Below are 21,489 nucleotides of genomic sequence, written 5' to 3' on the forward strand. Positions count from 1 at the left end.
AGTGTGCTGTGGACCTCGCAGTATCTAAGCTATGTCGACTTGAGTTACATTACTAACTAGGGCCGGCTCCAGGCACCAGCTTCTCAAGCAGGCTCTGGAGAGGGGCGGCACGTCCAGGTATTTGGCGGCAATTCGGCGGACGGTCCCTCACTCCACCTGGGAGCGAAGGACCTCCCGCCGAATTGCCGCCGCAGATCGCGATCACGGCTTTTTTTGTGTGTGTTTGTTTTGTTTTTGTTTTGGCTGCTTGGGGCAGCCAAAACCCTGGAGCCGGCCCTGTTACTAACATAACTCATATGGCATAGTTTAGATTGTCTTTCCCCCGTAGTGTAGACAAGGCCTCAAAGAACTTCATTGAGCCAGCAGTTGAGGGGACTATTTGGATTTAGATTGGCTTCTTGGGGGAAGTTATTCAGTATTGCAGCCAAAAGCTTTTACTTCATCTTAGTAAGCTACTCATGGCTCCTACTACTCTAGTTGAAGTTGATTAGACTGAATTAGATTTGATACTTTATATTTAGATAAATATAGACACAGGTGATAGATCTGGATACTGATTAGCTTTCTGATATAGGGAAGAAAACGTTGAAACCCAAAGTTGCCTGTGGTGAAATCATGCCTCCATTGAAGTCAGTGACAAGTCTTCCATTCACTTTAATGGAGTAAGGTGTTTTGGGGAACAGAGCTTAATGTGATTAGGATGGGAGACAGAATGCTGTAGGCAGCAAGAAGTTTGTGAGATAGTTAAGAGAAGTGGTGCAGTGAGAGTGAAATCTCTGTGTTACTCGCTGGGAAAGTCCCTTCACCAGAACTGGCACTTAGCAGCTGACGCTTGAACATGTAATTCTAGGCAAAAATAACCTGAACTGATCTTTCCCAATGAGCTTTCCTCCCACTGTTTGTAAGCTGAATGTGAGATCTCTCCCACTCACAGCTCATCTAGTTATTACTATGCCAGGTGGCAAGCACTACATACCCAGTGCACATGGCTGCTGTTAAGAACAACTGCTTTCCCTACTCAAAATAAAGAAAACCAGAGTGTGAATTTGGCAAAGAGGACTAATGATGCCCTTTAAATATGGTTCAGATTATACTTTTGTCTTCATTATCTCTATTTAAAGCTATTGTTAAAGATGTACTTTCCCAGTGTTTAACACACAGCTTCTGGAACTGTCCATGCCAATACTTTCTGGCACCTATTATTATGTTTTTAAAGTTTACTCAGGCTAAGCAGGTTTGTGGTTGTTGGTTTTTCCCTTTTCATGGAGGAATTATGGAGTTTTACCAGTTAACATGGAATGAAAATCCACTTTTGTATGCATGTGCATTGCCCACATTCAAGTCAGCTGTGAATATTGAACATTTCCCAGTATTGCAATTTTTGGAAAGTAGTGATGATAAAAAGTTGCTGTTTATTAAAAGTGTCCTCAATCAGAGGTGGCCTCCTGCCCTCAAGAACTCTGATTGTTTTTCAAGGGGAAAGGCAATTGAAGTCACAGTTTTTGTCCTTACAGTCAGCATGTGTTCCATGGTCACCTGGAAAACATCTAAACCATGGTATTTGCCTGTAAGCACTGCTTAAAGCAGTATTTCTCAAACTGGGGTCACCGCTTGTGTCGGGAAAGCCCCTGGCGGGCCGGGCTGGTTTGTTTACCTGCCGCGTCCCAGCTCCGGCTGATCGCGGCTCCCACAGGCTGCGGTTCTGTGCTCCAGGCCAATGGGAGCAGCTGGAAGCGGCGCGGGCCTAGGGACTTACTGGCCGCCACTTCCAGCAGCCCTCATTGGCCTGCAGCGGTGAACCGCGGCCAGTGGGAGCCGCGATCGGCCGGACCTGCGGACAGGGCAGATAAACAAACCAGCCTGGCCCGCCAGGGGCTTTCCCTACACAAGCTGCGACCCCAGTTTGAGAAACACTGGCTTAAAGGGAAGTCACCATTTTTTATTATAAACTTTTCCACGCTTTTCAGATTTTCTGGGGACAAGTGAATCCCTTTTATCTAATTTCGAACCCACTGGAATATGGAGGTTTGAAAGTTTGACGTAAACATCACTGAGTTGTGCTAAGGAAAAAAGGAATAGAGAAGAAAATCCAATGATAAAATTAAAGTGAAAATTGATGAGAGATCAGAATGAAAACCAAAGGCAGAGAGACAGACAAAAGGAACAAAGAGGGGAGTGAAAAAAATTCTCATAAAAAATAGACCTAGTTTTAATGCCATATATAGGGACCTCATTGTGCCAGACTATATTTTTGGAAAGTTCCTTTATTCCTTATACATAGCAAAGGCTTTCCTCTACCCAGGAAAAAAAAAAATTCAAATAATTGCAGCATCACTGGAAGTATGTATTTTAATTTTCAGGGAAATAAGACTTGTGAATTAAAATTGGTTTTGAGTACCTTGTAAAGCTCAGTACAATTGTTTTAAAAAATCACAAAACTACCCTCTATAATGTTCACTAATCCCTATTTCTCCAGAAACAATTAGAGTTTTCGCTTATTCCCTCACAAGCTTTGAGAGGAAAATAATATTTTAGCCATTTTAAGATAGAATTGTGAAGTTAAAAACCATATATATTTTTGTATGTCATTTAGCAGTTTGTTTCTTTTGGATTGCTCGAAATAAAATTTATTGTTTCTTCAAGTAAAAAGGCCAAATTCTGATCTCATTTATGCCTTGATTCAGGAAGGCGTGTAAACATTTTCTTAGGTTTAAGTGAAGAGAGCAGATTCTGAAAAAAATGGTTCACATTGAGCTAAGTTGTGGAAATGGACAGATGTGTATGAACTGGGGATGGAATGAGGCATCTAATGTTTTCCTTACTCGGTTTACCTATCGCTAACACTGCCGTAGAACTAAGCTCCCCTGCCCTGTGTAGCTTTAAGGGTCTAAGGTAAGATAAGATTACAATACCCAGGCACACTCAGAGTTCATGCTGAAATAATGGATCATGGAATAACACCTTGATAAAAGTGATCTATTATCATTTATTCACTCTCTATCAGAGCCAGCTGCAGGCACCAGCTTGGCAAGCAGGTGCTTGGGGCAGCCACTCTGGAGAGGGGTGGCAGGTCCAGCTATTCGGCGGACGGTCCCTCACTCCCGCTCCGAGCGAAGGACCTTCCGCCGAATTGCCGCTGCAGATCGCGATCGCGGCTTTTTTTTTTTTTTCCCGGCTGCTTGGGGCGGCCAAAACTCTGGAGCCGGCCCTGCTCTCTATACACCAGGAATGAGAGCCTGGTTCTAGCTCTGGCCCCTTTATACCAGGTAAAGGGCCAGGGTGTTGTAAAGGGGACCTAAAAGCCCTGGTTCTGTCTGGGAAGAATTTGTTTGGTGCAGAAATTGAGGCAGACAGCCATAAGGCTGCCCTCGGGTGATCCTCTTGTAAGCAGGGCTGGTGCAAGGAAGTTTCACGCCCTAGGTGAAACTTCCACCTTGCCCCCACCCAGCCCTGCAGCAGCTCCCTGCCCCCGCCCCCCGCACTGAGGCGCCCCCTCCACGGCAGCTCCCCCCCCCTGCCCTGAGGCGCCCCCCCCCACGGCAGCTTCCCCCCCCGGGGAGCCATGCGACAGCTCCCCATCCCAGCTCACCTCTGCTCCGCCTCCTCCCCGAGCACGCTGCCCCCACTCTAATTCTCCTCCCCTCCCAGGCTTGCGGCGCCAAACAGCTGATTGGTGCTGCAAGCTTGGGAGACGGGAGAAGTGGAGCGGCGACCGTGCGCTTGGGGAGCGGGTGTAGGAACGCTGTAAAAAAAATTGGGGGCACCGCTTTTTGGCGCCCCCAAATCTTGGCTCCCTAGGCAACCGCCTAGTTTGCCTTAATGGTAGCACCGGCCCTGCTTGTAAGTACTGGCATAGGGAGCATGGTGGGGTGGGTTTGGGGGCAGGAGAGGTGTATTGGGAGTAGAGATTGCAGGCACGGGAGGATGCCAAAAGTTAGACAGGCCTCCAGGGCTAAATTACGTTTGGGGGCTCCTCCAGCTCTCAGAGCAGCTCAGGACCAGGATGGTGCAAAGTTCATTTTAAGCCATCTTAGCTTCACTTCCCCCTGGGTTGTGAATTCTGTGCTGCTCCTCTTAGAAACTCTCTCCAGGACACCAGTTTAGTAGTAGGTTTGAACTTCCTTACCTACCAGAGCACAAGCAAGTTGGGTTAAGAATAGAGCTTCAGCTGAATTTTCTTGCATTTGTTGGTTTAATTCGAGCCATTGGCATTATTTTCTCTCACGTTTTTTTATTTATTTATTATTTTTTGGGGGGTGCTTTGTTTGTTTTCCATCACTGGCTTAACCTAGAAAATACTTAGATAGTTATCAGTGACCCAGTGACCCCATTTTCTCTGCAAGCAGTACAGTGAATGCAGGCCTCACGCCTTCTTTCTACCGAGAGCAGTCAGGGCTGAACTGAATACTTTTTACTCCTGTTCAAACCTTAAACCTGGGGCTGTATTTACAGCTTTTGTCCACCTCCCCTCTGGAACAGAAAGCACTTAGCTCAGGGCTGCTGTTTCAGGTTTCTGTCAGTGCCCTCTCTGTGGCTCCTGGGTAGAAAGTTTCCACTCCCAGCTTGCAGAATGTTCCCTACTCCCCCAAGTTGACAGTGCTTGCCTTAGCTTCCTTCAGTTCCAAGACACAGTGGTCCCAGCAGACATTTGCTATGATTCCGCAAACCCTGGTAGTGGGAGGGAAAATTCTTTTTTGCAAGTGCTCTGGATTAGAACCCTAAATGATGAGAGCCTCACCACAAAACTCTAGAGCAATGGGTTGGTTTGTTTTCCTTTTCAGATCCACAAGAGATTCAGTGTTTGAGCTTCAATCATGCAGTGACGCTGTTGTGTACAAAACCTGTACTTGTTTGTTGTAGTTTGCAAATGTGGATGGTTTTTTATAATAAAAGATCTGTTCTCAAATTATTAATTAAAAAAAAAGCTGTTGTTATTTGACAGAATTGGCTCATCTTATTCACCAGAGGAAAAAGTGAAATTTGCAGCTAGAAGTAAGTTTCTTTTTCTCCTCTTTCCTTTTCTTCTTCTTTCTTTTGCGATTCATTTGCTAACACATCTTCCATTAGCTCCAAAAAGTTGTGAATGAATTCTATTTCATTTTTCTAAAAGCCAGTGATATAAACAGCAAAGTAGGTCAAAAATCACTTGTTCATAAGAGATTAAATTCACCCTTGTGCAGAGGGGCAATACAAGGCCTTATGTCCTGAAAATAGGGTGTAAATGGGATTTAATAATGATAACACCAACTAGCTCTGATATAGCACTTTTCATTTTTAGATTTCAAAGTGCTTGACAAAGGAGGTAAGTATCATTATCCCCATTTTACAGCTGGGGAAACAGAGGCATAAGGAGGGAAGTGACTTGCCCAAGGTTACCTAGCAGGCCAGTGGCCAAGCCAGGAATTGACTAGGAGTTTCCCAAATCCTAGTCCAGTGCCCTATCCACTAGACTATTGTGCCTCCTTTTGTGGGTCCTTTTGTGGTGGCCCTCTCTAAAGGGGTGAATTTCACCCCATGAGATTATTAATTATTTCTCACTCACAAGGAATATTGTCTTTGAGAAATAATGTAGGATGACAAAGGAGAGAATGAAAGAATTCAAATCACTCACAAAGACCATGTGAGGCCCAGTCCTGCAGCCCTGACTCATGGGAGTAGGTTCTTACTCAACCAAGTAATTATGGCCATGAGTAAGAATTATGAGCCAGATTTTCAAAAATAATTAAAAAGTCTAAAGATGCAGATAGGTGCCTAACCTGCGTAGGTCCTTCTGTAAATCCCAGTAGGTGCCTAACATCAGTGATTTAGGGGCTTAACATGCTTAGATGCTTTTGAATCATCAGATGCCTACCAGTATCTTTAGGCAGCTAAATACTTTTGAAATATGGCCCTACAAGACTAGGTTTGTATTCCCTTTGGCGAAATATAGCTGGCGGTGGAGGAATATTTTGACCTGAGTAAGCCAGCCGTTAATTTCCTTCTGCTTCAAATCCTGCAGCAATCAACAGAACAACAATTTTAAATCATTACCACCATCATTAAACATTATTAAAGGCATTCTATATTCTACCCTCTGTGCGCCTCAGCATCAGCCTCCTCCATTCAGATCACAGTGGGTGTTTTTCCAGAGGATGGAGGGGTGTATGCAGGCAGGAGAGCAGTGCATGTGTGATCCCTTTTCCATTTCAGAAGTAGTAACTGACCTTACCTACTTTTGAGGTAGTGACCAGAAAGTGAAAGGATAAAAGCTTATATAGCTTACCAAGACATGGCTACTTTATGCACTTCCCAAACCCAGGAGCATCAGTAAAAGCACCTTCACAGATACTGTATTGCAATACACAGAGATGTCAGTAGCCAAACAGTGTTATTCCCAGAATAGGTCCATCATACCTGGAAGACTCTAACTAGCCATACCCTCCTATCATCACAGTGATAAAGTGCCAGTTCTGGAAATTGATGGTAAATATGTTACAATGAACACACAATATTTGGGTGTATGAAATAATACCTCATTTATTAAATGCTTTGTGTTCTAGTCTGGGATGCCTAAACTTTTGCAAACATGCTCGCCTGTCTATAGTATCACATGCAAATTCTGTGTCTTGGACTAGAATTAAATCATGAGAGCAAAATCAGTTTCTAGATTTGTTTAATTGTTTTCCTTAGGAGAGCTGTAGGTCCTCTCAGACCCTCCTGGAGCTTGAAGAGGGATCTCACAGATGTACCATTTTTAATATCCCTCTTCTCCTTTTCCTTCTAAGCCTCATCAGCAATCTTCCCTTTGATGGAGGAGGGCTGGAGCATTGCTCCTTTCACAGCTTGTCAGTACAGTTTCCTGTGGGCAGAATTCAGTGCTCTACTTTATCTGTCTGTACATGTATGTCATGTGGATTACTGCAATACCTGAGTGCCTTACAAAGATCACTACAACCACAAGATGCAGACTTGCACGTAGTCTAGTTTCCTCCCTACTACTTCAAATGCAGATGAGACATTTAATTTGATTCTCTCCACATAATGGCAAAGCCTATTGCTTCTGTAATTCTCTCAACTCCTCATAGCCCAGAAAACTGGCACCTAAACTCAGATGTCCCACTTCATAACAGAATTACTTCAGCTCCTGAAGTGGGGCCTCGACCCTGATTGGGGCCTTTGGCTGTGGTTATAAATAAACATTAATAATACTACTAAGCCAGTATAAGTGACTACACTTGGATCTATTATAGCTGACTAATTCTGCCTCAGGTCTCATGGTCACATCAGTTTTAATATTTTTCCTGGGGGTGTATTAACTTTGGGTGCACCAGTTTCTTTCAGTATGTTGATGACTTCTCTTCCTGTTTACACAGCATCTAGTGCAAAGGGCATGGTAAAAGGATGTACATAAGATCTGCGAATTGCATGACATTCTCATGCTTTTCTGAGAACCTCCTCTTCATTATTATTTTCTTACATACCCTCAGAGGATTGGGGGAAAAGGGATTAAAAAAAAACGCTTTTGCTATTAGTAAATGATCCACAAGGTACCCTTTTTTACTCTACTTCATGGCACCTGTTTCCTTGATAAAGAAGGGCTCACTCCATAAACAATCACAGTCATGTTGGAAAGGAATTCTCCTCTAGGACTGGGGATTTTGGGGGGCTGGTTTGGAAAGTGAGAATTTTCACCTGGAGCACTTAGCTAGGAGTGTCCTCTGTTCATCCTATATTTTTCTTCTATGCTTCTAACATAACAAAGCTTTGGAATGTAATCAACATAGATCTTGTTATAGTTCCTTTCATGTTAATGATCCCAAAATATGGTTCAAGCTTATCAAAGTGATGTGCCAATACAGGGAAACCGTCGCTGGGTTGGAGGAGCATGAAAGGGGTGTAAAAGTGCACAACACACCAGATTAGGCCAGGAAGTGAAGGAGAATCCTGAGTCCAACTAATTTCAAGAGGAATTTTAATGACTGAGAGTGATCAGGACTTCTGATTTAAGTTTTGTCCAAAAAAATCCCCTCTGTCACCATACTGGGGCATTGGATCAAGATTGAATCAGAGGGAAGAGTGCCAGCTACTGGACTGCCAACACCACTTTCTGCCATACCCTGGGTTTTCCTTAGCAGTCTCACCAGCAAATGCTTGCCCCTTCCTAGCTTTGTCAGAGCTAATAAGATCACAGCCTGCAGGCTATTAAATCTCACAGATGAAAGGACTGATCATTTCATATGATAGAAATCATATAACTAACTGTAATTATTCCCACTTTGACAATAAATATTTTAGCTTCCCCAGCACATTTAATAGCTGCACCACCTGTGACAGTGAGTCATTCCATTGCCATCTTCTAATTATATCTCAGATATTAAACAGATTTCTCTGCAAAGGTACCTCGTATTTCAGCAAAACTAACAAGGCAGGATTTAATTTTTAGTAGACAGTGCAAGGAGGTCAGGTTGCTAAAGCAACTGCATGTGTTCAGTGTTATCCTTTCTCTGTAACAGGACTCTCAGGCTTCTCTAGAATTAGAATTTCAGTTAATAACATTGAAAATAGGACATAAAATATGCCACTGGGCTTAAAAACCTCCCCCACCAAGACATGTGCATATCTTGGTATAACTCCACATCCTGCAGTGTGATATTGATAAAATAACACTCATATTTATGTACTACAAATATTGGGAGAATACAGCTATGGATTGATATTTCTGATGCTTAGGCAAATACAGATCCAATCTCTACAGTTCAGAATAGAAAGCCAATCAGATCATTCATTTTTATTCAAATTCATTTCCAAGAAATGGTAACTAGTTCAGTATGGGAGTAGCGGCTAGCAGAGGTGACTAGCAATAAAAATCGGTTGAGCACTTAAGTCACATGGCTTTGTTTCTGTGCCCTGCCACAAACATCAAGAAGGCCATAAAATGATTCCTGGCACCAGGTGAACACATTCTCATGAGCACACAATCTTCCACCAATCATTCATTCATGCAAACAAAATATATCACTTGCACGAATGTTCCCTGAAACAACTCTAAAACAGGGGTTCTCAAACTGGGGGTTGGGACTCCTCAGGGGGTCGCGAGGTTATTACATGGGCGGGGGTGTCGTGAGCTGTCAGCCTCCACCCTAAACCCCGCTTTTATAATGGTGTTAGATATACAAAAAAGTGTTTTTAATTTGGGGGGGGGTCATACTCAGAGGTTTGCTATGTGAAAGGGGTCACCAGTACAAAAGTTTGAGAACCGCTAGGGATTCACATAATTTCAAGTTTTCACAGCTCCGGTGACAACTTTGTCTTAGGCCTTTCTATAGCTTCATGGCTGTCATATACAGACATTCAATTAAAAGAATAAGAATCACATTATTTTTTGCTCAAGGATTTTCAATGCTCCCGAGCCCTCCTAGATTTAGCAAACTGTAGCTGAATGGGGTTTTTTTGGAGTGGCTGATCTCAGTCCATCACCTACTAAACAGCTGCCCACATCATGAGAATCACCTTCACTATTGGCATTAGCAGCTTCACCCCCACCTCTTTGCTGGCCAAGCATGGAGAGTAAAGTAACTGTTCAACCACAAAGGTGGTGAATCCAGAGCTGGGTAAGATGCATTAGCAGGGCAGGGAGGAGCTTGCTACTCCCACTGTGCTATATCTGTTCTGTGCATAACTGGAGTACTTCATACTCCGTGTGGCCCCTAAATAAGAAGGCAGTTTGAGTGGAAAGGAGGAATCCTTTAGGCTGTGGTTTCAACAAATGAATTGGTGTACGATACACACAAATACCAACCATGAGAATTATGAATCAACATTTATTGATGATATATACAGAAAAGGTACAACACTTAGTGAAATATTGTATTCACTGATTATTTCCAGTATATAAAGAATGTCCAGTTTGTTTTATACATGAAAGTTACAGAAATCAGTTCAAACAGTAAGAACGCATTTAAAGCAAATTGCTAAAGTATTACTGTAAGGAAGAGAAGTTCTGAATTACTTATATAAAATCTACTTAGTCAACAAGGCATTCCTACTACACTACAAAAGAAAGGAGCCCAGAATTAGTAGAAATTTTATCGTCTGCATTCATTAGTTTTCAAACAAAATGTGCTACAGATACTGTACAATACGTCACTTCAAGTCCCAGATAAACATTTACAATAGAAGGAAAATATCAAGCTTATCTTTTTGTTTTGTTTCTTTTTACATGAAGGATCCTAGCTAGTGAGTGGGTCTCTCTTGAGAGGAAGCATGTAAGGCCTAGAAGTAAGCAGGAAAGACATGGAGTACTGTGGAACATGCAGTTTGAATGGAAACATAATATGTCTCATAAGAAACCACACATCCCCCACTGGTTGGGCCTGATTCTGAACTCATTCCAGTTTTACCCCAGTTTAACTCCATTGACGCTAATGGAGTTACTTTCCTCTGTGAGGAGAATCAGGACCCCTTGTCTCTAGGAACTAATTGACTTGATGCATCTCTCCCGCAGTGTCTCAGATCTACTGAGCAACAGTTGCACTTCATAACACTTTCAGTTTTCAGTCCAGAAATGAGGATTTTTTCTTATAAGCTCATGGACATGACTCATAGCACAGGTTTTACAATATCCCTGCCGTTATATATATTTGCCATATGTGCATTGCATGGGACACATAATTTTGCAAATCAAATAAGCATAAATGAACACCAACCAAAGAACATATTTGTCCTTTTTTTGCACAACTGACATCCACTTGATTTTGTGCTTAATTCTCAATATCTATTAATATCCTTATTTGATAATGGAAACAGCATTAGTCCATCCATGTACTTATGGTTCTATAAATCTTACTCACAGATTGTTTCTACAGAGGAAATGAAATGAAGGTTCATACTTTGCATTCCAGGGCACATAATAAAGTAAGCAGTCAAGCGTGTGCTTCTGTTTAAGACTAAATGTCAGGCTTAGTCATTGTCTTCTGACTGTAGTTTCTTCGCTGGAGTCTGCAGTCAATGAGTAACTGAAAGTGAGTCAGAGGAATCCTGAAACTCTGCTGTGTGAATATGGATTCCTTGTTGTAAGCTACACATATTGCCGAAGATAGACATGGTGCCCAGAGAGAGAGTACAGTAAAGTTAATTTTTCCTTCTGACCATTGTGCTAATTTACACAGTGATTTACTAATCTTATGTTGCTACAGTTCCAACATGCCAAGTGAACAAGGAGAATCTATTCCTAAACTAAATTCATCATGCTACATGCACATTAATTCATAATGTATTAACTATTGCATTCACAGTGCAGCAAATCCATACTGCAATCACTTTCACTGAGTGCCAGGGAATTTCATAGCAATGCTGGTTAGATAGTTGAAAACTAACAATAACATATTTACAATGAGTGGGCTACATATAGGATTTGACCATTATCAAAACAAGATATGCATTGAAATGTTGTTTATATACGAACACACAAAACCAGTTATCAAGCCATGGAAATTATTCAGTTAAATGTCTAAAATAAACACAACCCAGACAATGAAACCAAAAACAACCAGAAAAGAGTTTTTCAAAACAGAGATCAAATTTTCTACTATGTCTCAATACACATTCACTGAAATTACACATAGATAGCTATGTTATCTACACAAAGTGAGGAGAGGCACTGATCATCATGCTTAAGCAATGTATAAAAATTGGTATTTATAAGGATTCCATGCTTTGACAGCTGTTAGTACTTCAGCTACACACTACACTACCTTCAACTCCAATTAAGAGAATACCTGATATGACTGATTTAAAAATATAAGGAGATTAAAAAATAAGGGCACATCAATACACAAATATATATAGTTTACCCACATAAACCTCAGGAGACTACCTGGGCCCTACAACAAATTTCTGAAAATGTATCTGCTTTGTGGACAGGTGACATTTTCAATTCCATGGTTTTTTGTCTTGAATTGTATGCCATGTGGTTGATTCGCCACATAAGGAATTTTCCATTATGTAATTTTTGTTGTTGATTTTAACTAAGTAATTGACTGTAGTCATTTTAATTTACTAATTAAATATGCTTCATTAATGTCATGACCTTAAGTCCAACAGGTATTTGCCTAACAAGAATTGATTGTTATAAAAGAAAAATAAATCCCACTTGTCCTGGTCAAAAATATACTGTTTATTTTTCTTATAAATGTTTAAGAAGGCAGGAGGTATTTCTATAGCTCTACCCTATTAAAGTGGTCCCATTGTTGTGTCATTGGTCCATTTACATGAAGGCAAAGCTAAGAGGCCAAATACTGAATCCTTTACCTAGGCCAAACTCATACAAGTTTTGCCTGAGTAAGATGGACTGAGTGCCTGATCCTGTACTCCTTGCACATGCAGATCTCCAGCTCACAGCCTAAGAGTTGTGGGTAAATCAGTTATTCAGGATCTGACCCTGAGAAACAACTAAGGGTTTGGCCCAGGTAAAACCATGCCAAATGTCACAATTAAGGGATGAGAAATCCATAAAACTGTCAATCTAGAAGATTGTTTAGGATATAATAATACAGTGTTCCATAGTGAACTGCAGCATTTAAGGACAGCTCGAAATGCTTAATTCCTATTGCATTTTGTGCTTTGCTTATAATTCATCACTAAATTGCTTTTCTTAGTTCATTAAACAAAATACAGAAAAAAATATTAATCCTAAAATGCTGTTAGAAATCTGGTTTTGCTCTAAGGTATGGATCACCTGTAAGAATTTTTTCCCTTATCTTATATGGTCATATATAAAATATTGTAAGAAAATATTTGTGTGTCTGTAAATTACAGATACTAAATAATTTAATTCCATCTACATTGTAGTTCTTTCTGGTTTCTGGAGAACAGGTACACACCCATAAAATCTGTATTAATGGCTGAATCAGTTTTGAGCATACCATATTTAACAAGTGTAATTACATGTGTAATTCTTTTCTCATGCATTCTATAAATTACAGTTCACACTAGAGTATAAACTGGCTACATTAAGAAAGCAAGCAGGATAGGTTGGAAAGAAGTCTATAGATTTTTGTTGCAATATTCTTTAAGAGGAAAGACAACCTGCAGTATATGAGAACTTACAAGCCTACATGAAGCCAAAAATGGGAATACTTGAATCTACAGTACTGACTGCAAAATCTGTTTGTAAATATGCTTTGCAAATGTTCTTCCAAAACTGTAGAAAACAAATAGAAAAGTATTCTATTTATGTACCCCATGAAGTATCCTATTTATGTACAAAGTTCTATGCAGCAATTAGACCATCTAGGCTATGTGATGCTATCTATGAAACACAATTTTATAAGTTTCCTCTCTATGTAAAGGTGTATGTCTCAGAATATTTCTTGAAAATATTGAAGACTCTCGGTGCTATCTTTAGTTACAAAAATCAAACTAGAAGCATTAAAGACGCCAACAACGGCAGGTGACATATCTATATAAGAACCTAGATAGACAAATAGGTGATTTGGGGAAATAAACTAAAAAGCTGGGTGATGTAAGAAATATCATGCCTCCCTGCCCAGGGCCGGCTCCAGCATTTCTGCCGCCCCAAGCAAAGAAAAAAAAAAAAAAAAGCCGCGATCGGCGGTGGCAGTTCAGCGGCAGGTCCTTTGCTCCTAGAGGGAGTGAGGGACCTGCCGCCCCCAAATTGCCGCAGGTGCCGCCCCTCTCCCTTGGCCGCCCCAAGTACCTGCTTGTTAAGCTGGTGCCTGGAGCCGGCCCTGTCCCTGCCTCTCCAAACCCTTCATTAGCACATTGGTGAGTGGCATCTTTAACTAGCAGAAAACCTAGGCAGTGCCTCAACAGTATGCTTAAACAATGTTACCATATGGAGCTCAGGGTTTATAAAGGACCATGGCTTTAAATGCATTACTGTCATATCCATTAGGAATTGTAACTGTGGGTAGCAGAAAGGTGTCAGGTTTCCACTTACCAGATGGAGATGTCTCTTGGTTAGGAGGAAACACTGGGGGTTGGTTCTAAAGAGTCTTGTGTCACTAAACCCAGGCATTCCACAGATAAACAAGTTCTCAGTGCCTGGGCATTAGTGAAAAGTAGCAGCACTGTGGCTCATTACAGCAACAGATTTCAATTCAATATCAAACAAGAGCCTAGGAAGAAATAGGGGTAAGCAAAGGATAACTATCAGTGTGGACCCAACTTCTGCAGTCCTCTCTCTGGCACAGCTCCCATTGACTTTAGTGGAAGTTTTGCCTAAGTAATACCAGGATGACAGAGTCTGCCTGAGAACTGCAGGACTGGTCCCTGCCGGTGTGTGTGTAGGGGGAATGCAAGATTACTGGAGAGGTGAAAAATGTATGTTACAAAATATTGCTTCTGGTGAATATTGAGCAAGAATTTAACACTTCTGGAACACTGTCTCAGGGCAAAGTTCAGCAAATTTGTTTCACATCTCCTCCTTATCCTCCCTTCCCTTACTCTATAACATTGTTGTGCAGGGAAGTTGTTTTTTGTAATGGCTATAGCTATAATCTGTACATCACTCTTCTGCTACACAAAACTAGATAAAAGTCTTATCTTCAACATCATCACTCTCAAAGCTATGTTTTTCATAATATATTCTATGTGTAGCAGTAGTTTCAGCACAACATTATAAGATGGCCTAAAAATAATGATCATGCTACAGCAGCAGCAGCAGAATTGATCCCTGGCGTAACTCCATTCAGATCAGTAGAGTAACACCAGAGAAGAATTTGTCCCAATGTGCTATATGCTTATGACAATAACGCACAAGACAAATATTACAGTAATGGCCCAAGAAGTCACAGTAATATGATCAACTGTAGTCTTCTGGCTCGGTACAGTAGAATACTGCAGTATATTTTTATAAGGTGCCAAATGCAATAAACAAAAATGGAACATATGGGACTTAATCTGATGAGCAGGAGATGTACTTTAAATATTCATAATAGGGTTTTTCAGGCCTGGTACTAAAGATCAAAGCCTTTCTAAAGGCATTACAAGAGGCTGTAGAAATCAGAGGCTAGATTGGCAACTGATGCTGTTTTCAGAAAACTGTTTGATTGCTGCTGAGCCGCTACAACAGGAATCATATAACAGCATGAGGCTGGGAAAGCAAAGAAAATACAGGCAGTTGCCAGAGTAAAGTAATTTGAGCTCTGATGTTTTTTGCTGCTGCTTCTATTTATAAGACAAGTAGTTTGCTCTGCTAAACATCGGCATCCATCAAAGTACCAACCCAAGGATATGATACCAATACTTGGAAAACAAATCAGAAATCTATACTGCTCAAGGATCTTTAAAACCCCGTAGTGTTTGGAATTCTGTGTTCCCAGAGGTGATGGCAGAGTCCATTTACTAGGATTTTAGACAAAAATGGACACTAGCTATATCTCGGGGTATAAACAGATCAGAAGTTTAATGACAGTGATCTGAATTCAGAGGCAGAGGTTTAAACTCACTGCTGGATTTGGGAATGGGAAGTGATTTTCCTTTATGGCATGTTGGCAGAGACCTTTTGGATGGGGGAGGCATCATCAGCTAGAGAACCAAGAAAAGATCATTCACTGGGATCAGGCGGAAGGAATTGCACAGTCTGTTTCCATTGGCTGAAGGAGGTGGGAGGGGCCACTGTTGAACCTTGACCCTTCTTAGAGTCTTCTATACTGCAAGAGTTTAAAAAGCTTTCAAAAGCTGACAACACATACCATTCAATCAATTTAATCAGAATCCATATTATTGTCTGTGGCTTACCTGCCAGCATTGACAAAACAAGCTCCCACAATAGCCCTATTTATGAATGAATTAATTCCTCATTATTTTAGCTAACAGCATTCATTGATTTTCTTCTGTCTCTCATGTTGTGGCCCGTATTTTGGTCTTTGCAGGTGGAGGAATGATGGTGTATTTATAATTATAAATGACTGAGATTGCTATGTGTACAGAAACTGAAAACAGACCATTTCAAATAAGACAGCATGGGCCTCAACATGAAGTACAGGTTCTGATCCTGCTCCCACTGAAATCAATGATGAAACCCCAATTGCTTTCCAACAATGTTGGACTGGGGCCAAAGTCTCCAGCTAGCATTAAGAACAGACAATGTATTAATAGCAACTGCTCTGGAATGGTGAAGGATGAAAAATAATAATCCTTCTCCATTTTAAAATTAATGGGAGTTTTTAGTGCATATAGTTGGGTTGATCAGGCTCTGTGCAGGCTGCCAGGTGCTAAGTGCTTCCTGGAAGGAAGCATAAATCCTCAATTCCCAAAGGGAATTCAGAGTGGTCAGCATCTTGCAGGCACAGTCCCCGTTTTCCAAAGAAACAAAAATAGTCTCTCAGTTTTAAATGACAGGGGCCCTTATTGTAACACTGTCTAATTGGCATAAATATAGGGGCATCTTAATGCATGAGACCTGTGCAAACTTCTTGTTTTATACAAAGTGCTGGTGCAGTCTTTGTTTTTCTGGAGGAGGAGTACAGAAGAAGGAACAAATTCAGAAGCAAACTGTTTCTCCAAGTTAACTATAATGTGCACTGGGCCTTGAAGGCTAGCACCAGAACAAACCCTAACAGAGTCATGGCCCTCATACAGCAAAGTTCTCAAGCAGGTGCTTAACTACAGTCCTATTCAGAAAAGCATGTGCTGCTAAATTTTAACCATGAGCTTAAATGCTTTCCTGACTAAGGATGCTTACCAGGATCAAGGCTTTCCATATTCCACTGATGATGTCAGTGTTCTAGAGGGCACATATATATCATTCTTGTGTAAGCAGCAGGGAACTAGCTGAGAGCAGAGCAAAGAAAATGACTGGAGAAGGGAACTTCAGTTCACATGGAAATAACTCAAGAGTGTGTGTTCTGCTTTATCCTGTGCTCATCCTTGAGTTTTGCCATCCAAACAATGGGGAAATGAGTAAAGGAAGAGAACACTGAAGGCCAGATGCAAAATAATGAGGCTAAAGGATGATGTGACAGTGACAAGCATTATCCACTCGAATGTGAAACTTGCATTAGCTCAAGTGGCCATTTCCTGGGATTTTTCTTGTTTGTTTAGTTAAGCAGCAACCCAGCCTCATGTGGAATGAGCAAATTAGCAACTGCAAGCCAAGTATGAGTTACATTTTCCCCCAAGAAATGGAAAGCTTTTTGATGGTTAAATTCAGTACTGTGCCAGAGTAGCTACACATTAAATATTACATGGGAGAATTCAGCCTGGGAGATAGCCAAAGTGTTTCCCATAAGTAGCACATTTCTATATTATAAGTAGAAGAATGACATTGTAATTATCTTTGAAAGTTCCCTGAGTTACTGCAACTATAAAGTCTTACTTAAAAGTCCTACAGTCTGCTTTTTTAGTCAAAACTAAAGCCCCAAATTTGCTCTCTGTACGTGAGTGGAGTTACTCTAAATTTTCACCTCCTCCTCCTCCTCTAGTCCCATCTGAAGAACTTTTTAAAGGGCAATATGTCCAAAGCAGATAGGTGTAAGGAAGGATGTCTGAAACAGTGTTTCTCAATAGGTAACTGTGTGGAGCAGCTTAGTCACATGGTGCTGGCTCTCCTACCTCTTTCCAGCTATCATATTGCTTTAAAAGATAGCTAAAAATACACTAAACACTTTCCTAATGTTACCTTTCTCTGTAGGCAATTGCTGTAGCTGCCACAGGGAAGTTAGATTATTATGAATAGGATGGAAGTGGTTTAGGAGACCACCTCTCGAAAATATGGGCCAGGCTATGAAAACCTTTGAGAACCCAAGCTCTACACTACAACAAACACTATGTTCTAGTCTGGTATAATTGTAGGGTGATCATATGTTCCGTTTTGGCTGGGACAGACCCTTTTTTAAGTCCTGTCCTGGCTGTCCCGACTTTTTTTTTAAAAAAAAAGGAGGCATTTATCCCGTTTGCTCTTGCTGACTTGACCAGTTGGCAAGAGCAAATGGGATAAATACCCACTTTTGTCCAAAAAAAGCAGGGTGCGGTGCAGAGGGGGCGAGCAGAGATGCCAGCCCCCCGTGGGTGGGTGGGGGGGAGCGTTCCAGCATGGGGGGTGGAGGGCAGCAAGGTTCCAGCAATTGGAAATAGCTTCCTGAGGGGGCCCCTGCAGGGTACCTGTGACGGGGAACAGCCTTGCATGGGGGGAAAGGGGCCACAGGTGAGCAGCTGGGGGTGTCCTGTTTTGTCTTTTGGAAATATGTCATCCTATACAATTGCTACTTAGCTCTCAGTGACTTTCATGTGAGGTTAGCCAACAGCCCAAATGTTAGAGTTCATTTTCGAGAGTGTTACAGCTGTCTTGAGCAATTGATCTCTTTCTGTGGGGATCAGGGAAGTGAACTCTTCTTCAAATCCAGACTAAGTCCCTGATCCTGAGAAGTTCTGTGTACCCACAATTCCACTAAATACGTTGAACAAGATGGAACAGAATTCCATAGAACAGTACAAAAGACCTACAGAAAAGGACTAATTCTCTATTAAATTCTTTAGGTTGTCAGAATAATGTCTATAGAACTCACAGTAGTTTAATAGCTATTAAATTCTTTAGGACTTTTCAGTTAGTGAGGCAGCAAGGGGATGTCAAAAGAGCACTAATGTTCCCAAGGAAAATACTGCACAGCTACAAATATTTGAATGGTGAATATGTTGACTATAGGTTTGATTCTGCAAACCATTAAACAGGTGAGTAGTCCTTACTAGCAGGGGCCCATAGTGACTTCATTGGAATAGCTAACACAATACAAATTAGCAAAACTAGACTGAATTATTGTTTAAACGCTACATTCACACATGTTATTCCAATTTACGTCAATGGCAGCACTGCACTGTGCATGGACAGAGAGAAGCATATGTGCTTCATTTCCCATCTCACCTTTTAGGTAGGTTCATTATAAGCTCATAGGCTGGACAGCTCAGAGAACAGTTTAAGAAACACTCACATCACAGAAGGTTTGTTCAGAGGGCAGAGTTTCCCTCAGCTACCTGGCTCAGATTTGCTGTAAAACATTATTAATTTCATAATAGAGTACACCTATGTCTTTACAAGCTCTGATTTTTAACAAGCACCTTTTAAACAACCTAAGAGAATGATTATTGCACCTCTACATCTTACATTAGTTATACCGTGTCGACAAAACTCTGCCTTGTTTATTCCTATGCCATGTGGTCTAGAATCACTGCTTGTCTGACATCAAAGACATTTATACAAATTGTTTCTTCACAATAGAGAGATGGGGATTCAATTTATTGGACTGAATCCTGAAGTCCTGGTTTACTTTTCACTCAGTCCTAACTCTGGCAAAATTCCCATTGACTTCAATGCAAAATTTGACCAGGTAATGACTTCAGGATTTAGCTCATTGGCTCAAATCTAAGATGGACTTGAGAAGAAAAATAGTTATCACTTCAAATTAAGTGTCCTAAATATATATTTAGTTTAGCTTAGTTAACAAACCAACGTATGCTAAGCACCATTACATTTTAACACCCTATTACATATAATTGCTCGTCCTCAACAAAAAGAATGTTCAATAATCATTTGGGGACAGATTCTGGTGCCTTCCTCAAGTTGAATAACATCATTCTCCTTGAATAGTTTCAGAGGGACTAAATGGGCTGTAAGGTCCTATTTCATGTGAAGAGAGCGTCAGAATCTGGTGCTATCTGAAAGGCCCGGAACCTGGCCCTTTGTATTTACTCCACTGAATTTAATAAAGTTATGCCTGGGGTGAATTTGGCCCCCAAAACCTAAATGAAATATTTATTTGAGACACTTAATTTAAAGTGTACCTGGGAAGATGAAAATTCTTAGTCCCCCATGCCAGCTGCTAATTATCAATAAAACTTATAGAAAACCTTTAGAGACACTTACAATAAATAATGTAGTTACACAATGTTGACTGTACCAAAGGTACACTGCAGTACTGATTTGTACATACATCACAAGAAGAGACACTGAGAACAATTTAAGGTTTATATGATACTATATGTTCATTACCCTGAGTCCCTGGAGAAAGCCATACTGGCTTTTTGATCTTTCCATTTTGCAGCATCTACATTTTCTGACTCTTGAGCAAAAGAGAGAGGCTGGTGAGAACATAACTGTTAATTCATAGAGTATTCTCCAGCTGCATCCATTCAAACAGTACAAGTGAGACAGATAGTTATGGATCACTATTTGGCAAAAACACGGTAGCTACAATGACTTTATGAGATCTTTGCTAAGTTTCGGTTAACAAATTAAATAAGCAGAAACTTTAGATGTTAAATAAATAGAGAAATATTCTTTAATCTTGATATCTTTTACCATAAGATAGCTTCAGGGGCTTATTAAAGATGGAGATGGGACTCGCTTTCCTTAATTTTCACGTTTCCAAGGCTCTTCCTCAACAACAGTGAAGTCTGCAGATTTGCCATTGGTTGCCAGTGTCACCTGCAAGTAATTATCATTGACATCTAACTTAAAGGCCAAGGCACTTTGACAAGAAAAGTTATGCGTTATATGGAGAAGCATGATATTTATAGGAGTAACATACTCCATGTGTGAATATATATGTATTTTATATATATTTATTCATAATTCACAATGTCCTCAAAGTGCAGAGAGGTGTGTGTGTGTGTAGGTGGGGAGGGGTAATTTTAATATTGGCTAGAAAACATGAGTGAACAACGATCCATGTTTTTTGGATTTTATTTTCCCTTCACTGTTTGAAGTCGTATAGTTTTCATAAATATTTTACACATATAGACAGTCCTGTCGCTTTCAGACTTTTCCTAATTTGCAAGAAGAGTTTAACTTGAACTAAAAAAATTTCCTATAGAACTCATCTGCACTGCAGGACATCTGCTGGAGGATATGGAGGAATGTGAAAGGGACAGAATGATAGAGGAATGTGAATACATATATACACACACACACATTACAAAAACTTCAAAGAAAATGGCAGAATAGCTGCTCCACAGACATGTTGTAAAGCATCATTCATTGTGCCACTATTTCTACTCATGCATGTGAAAGGTTCAGTTACAATCAGGTCAAACAATTCTTATTAATACTATATTTTATACACAGAACAATAAAAAAGGTCATTGTAGCATTTCAAGGTTCATGCTACAATATTAATTTGATAAGTATGGTGGAAGACCAATATTGGTTTATCAGTTCATGGGAAATGTTGATCGCTGTGTTACAACCCAACAGTCAATATAAAAATAGCCATATGAAATCCTTAACAGGAGATGTGTGGGGCTCAAGCTAAAGTATTTTGTTTGACTGAGGAAAAATGAACTGGACCTTTACATAGTATGGGAACCTTTTGTCTAATTCTATATGGATGGCCTATTCTTTCCTAGCTTACCTTCCAAGTTACTATCCTCAGCTTCATATGAAAACTTAAAGACAGGACTGATATTCCACATGATGGGTAAACCGAATATATGGAAGCATTTGGACAGGGAAACATTACAAAAATGCACCAATGTTTAAAACAAAGCCAACCT

General features: G+C 40.6%; 1 protein-coding gene across 5 annotated transcripts in view; it reads right to left on the reverse strand.

The window, feature by feature from the left end:
* The window catches only part of SLC1A2 (solute carrier family 1 member 2), a 211,991-nt gene that overhangs the window by 64,155 nt on the left and 126,347 nt on the right, over positions 1 to 21,489 (reverse strand). For 3 of the 5 annotated variants that reach the window (XM_054026505.1, XM_054026502.1, XM_054026503.1), the window contains one exon: positions 9,781 to 20,422. In XM_054026505.1, coding sequence (XP_053882480.1) covers positions 20,348 to 20,422 — 75 coding nt within the window. In that variant the 3' untranslated portion in view covers positions 9,781 to 20,347. Of the gene's footprint in view, positions 1 to 9,780; positions 20,423 to 21,489 lie in introns of those variants that run through there. The other 2 variants (XR_008444759.1, XR_008444760.1) reach the window with 1 other exon arrangement.

This window comes from Malaclemys terrapin, chromosome 4 (assembly GCF_027887155.1).
Source record: "Malaclemys terrapin pileata isolate rMalTer1 chromosome 4, rMalTer1.hap1, whole genome shotgun sequence".
Lineage (NCBI taxonomy): Eukaryota > Metazoa > Chordata > Testudines > Emydidae > Malaclemys > Malaclemys terrapin.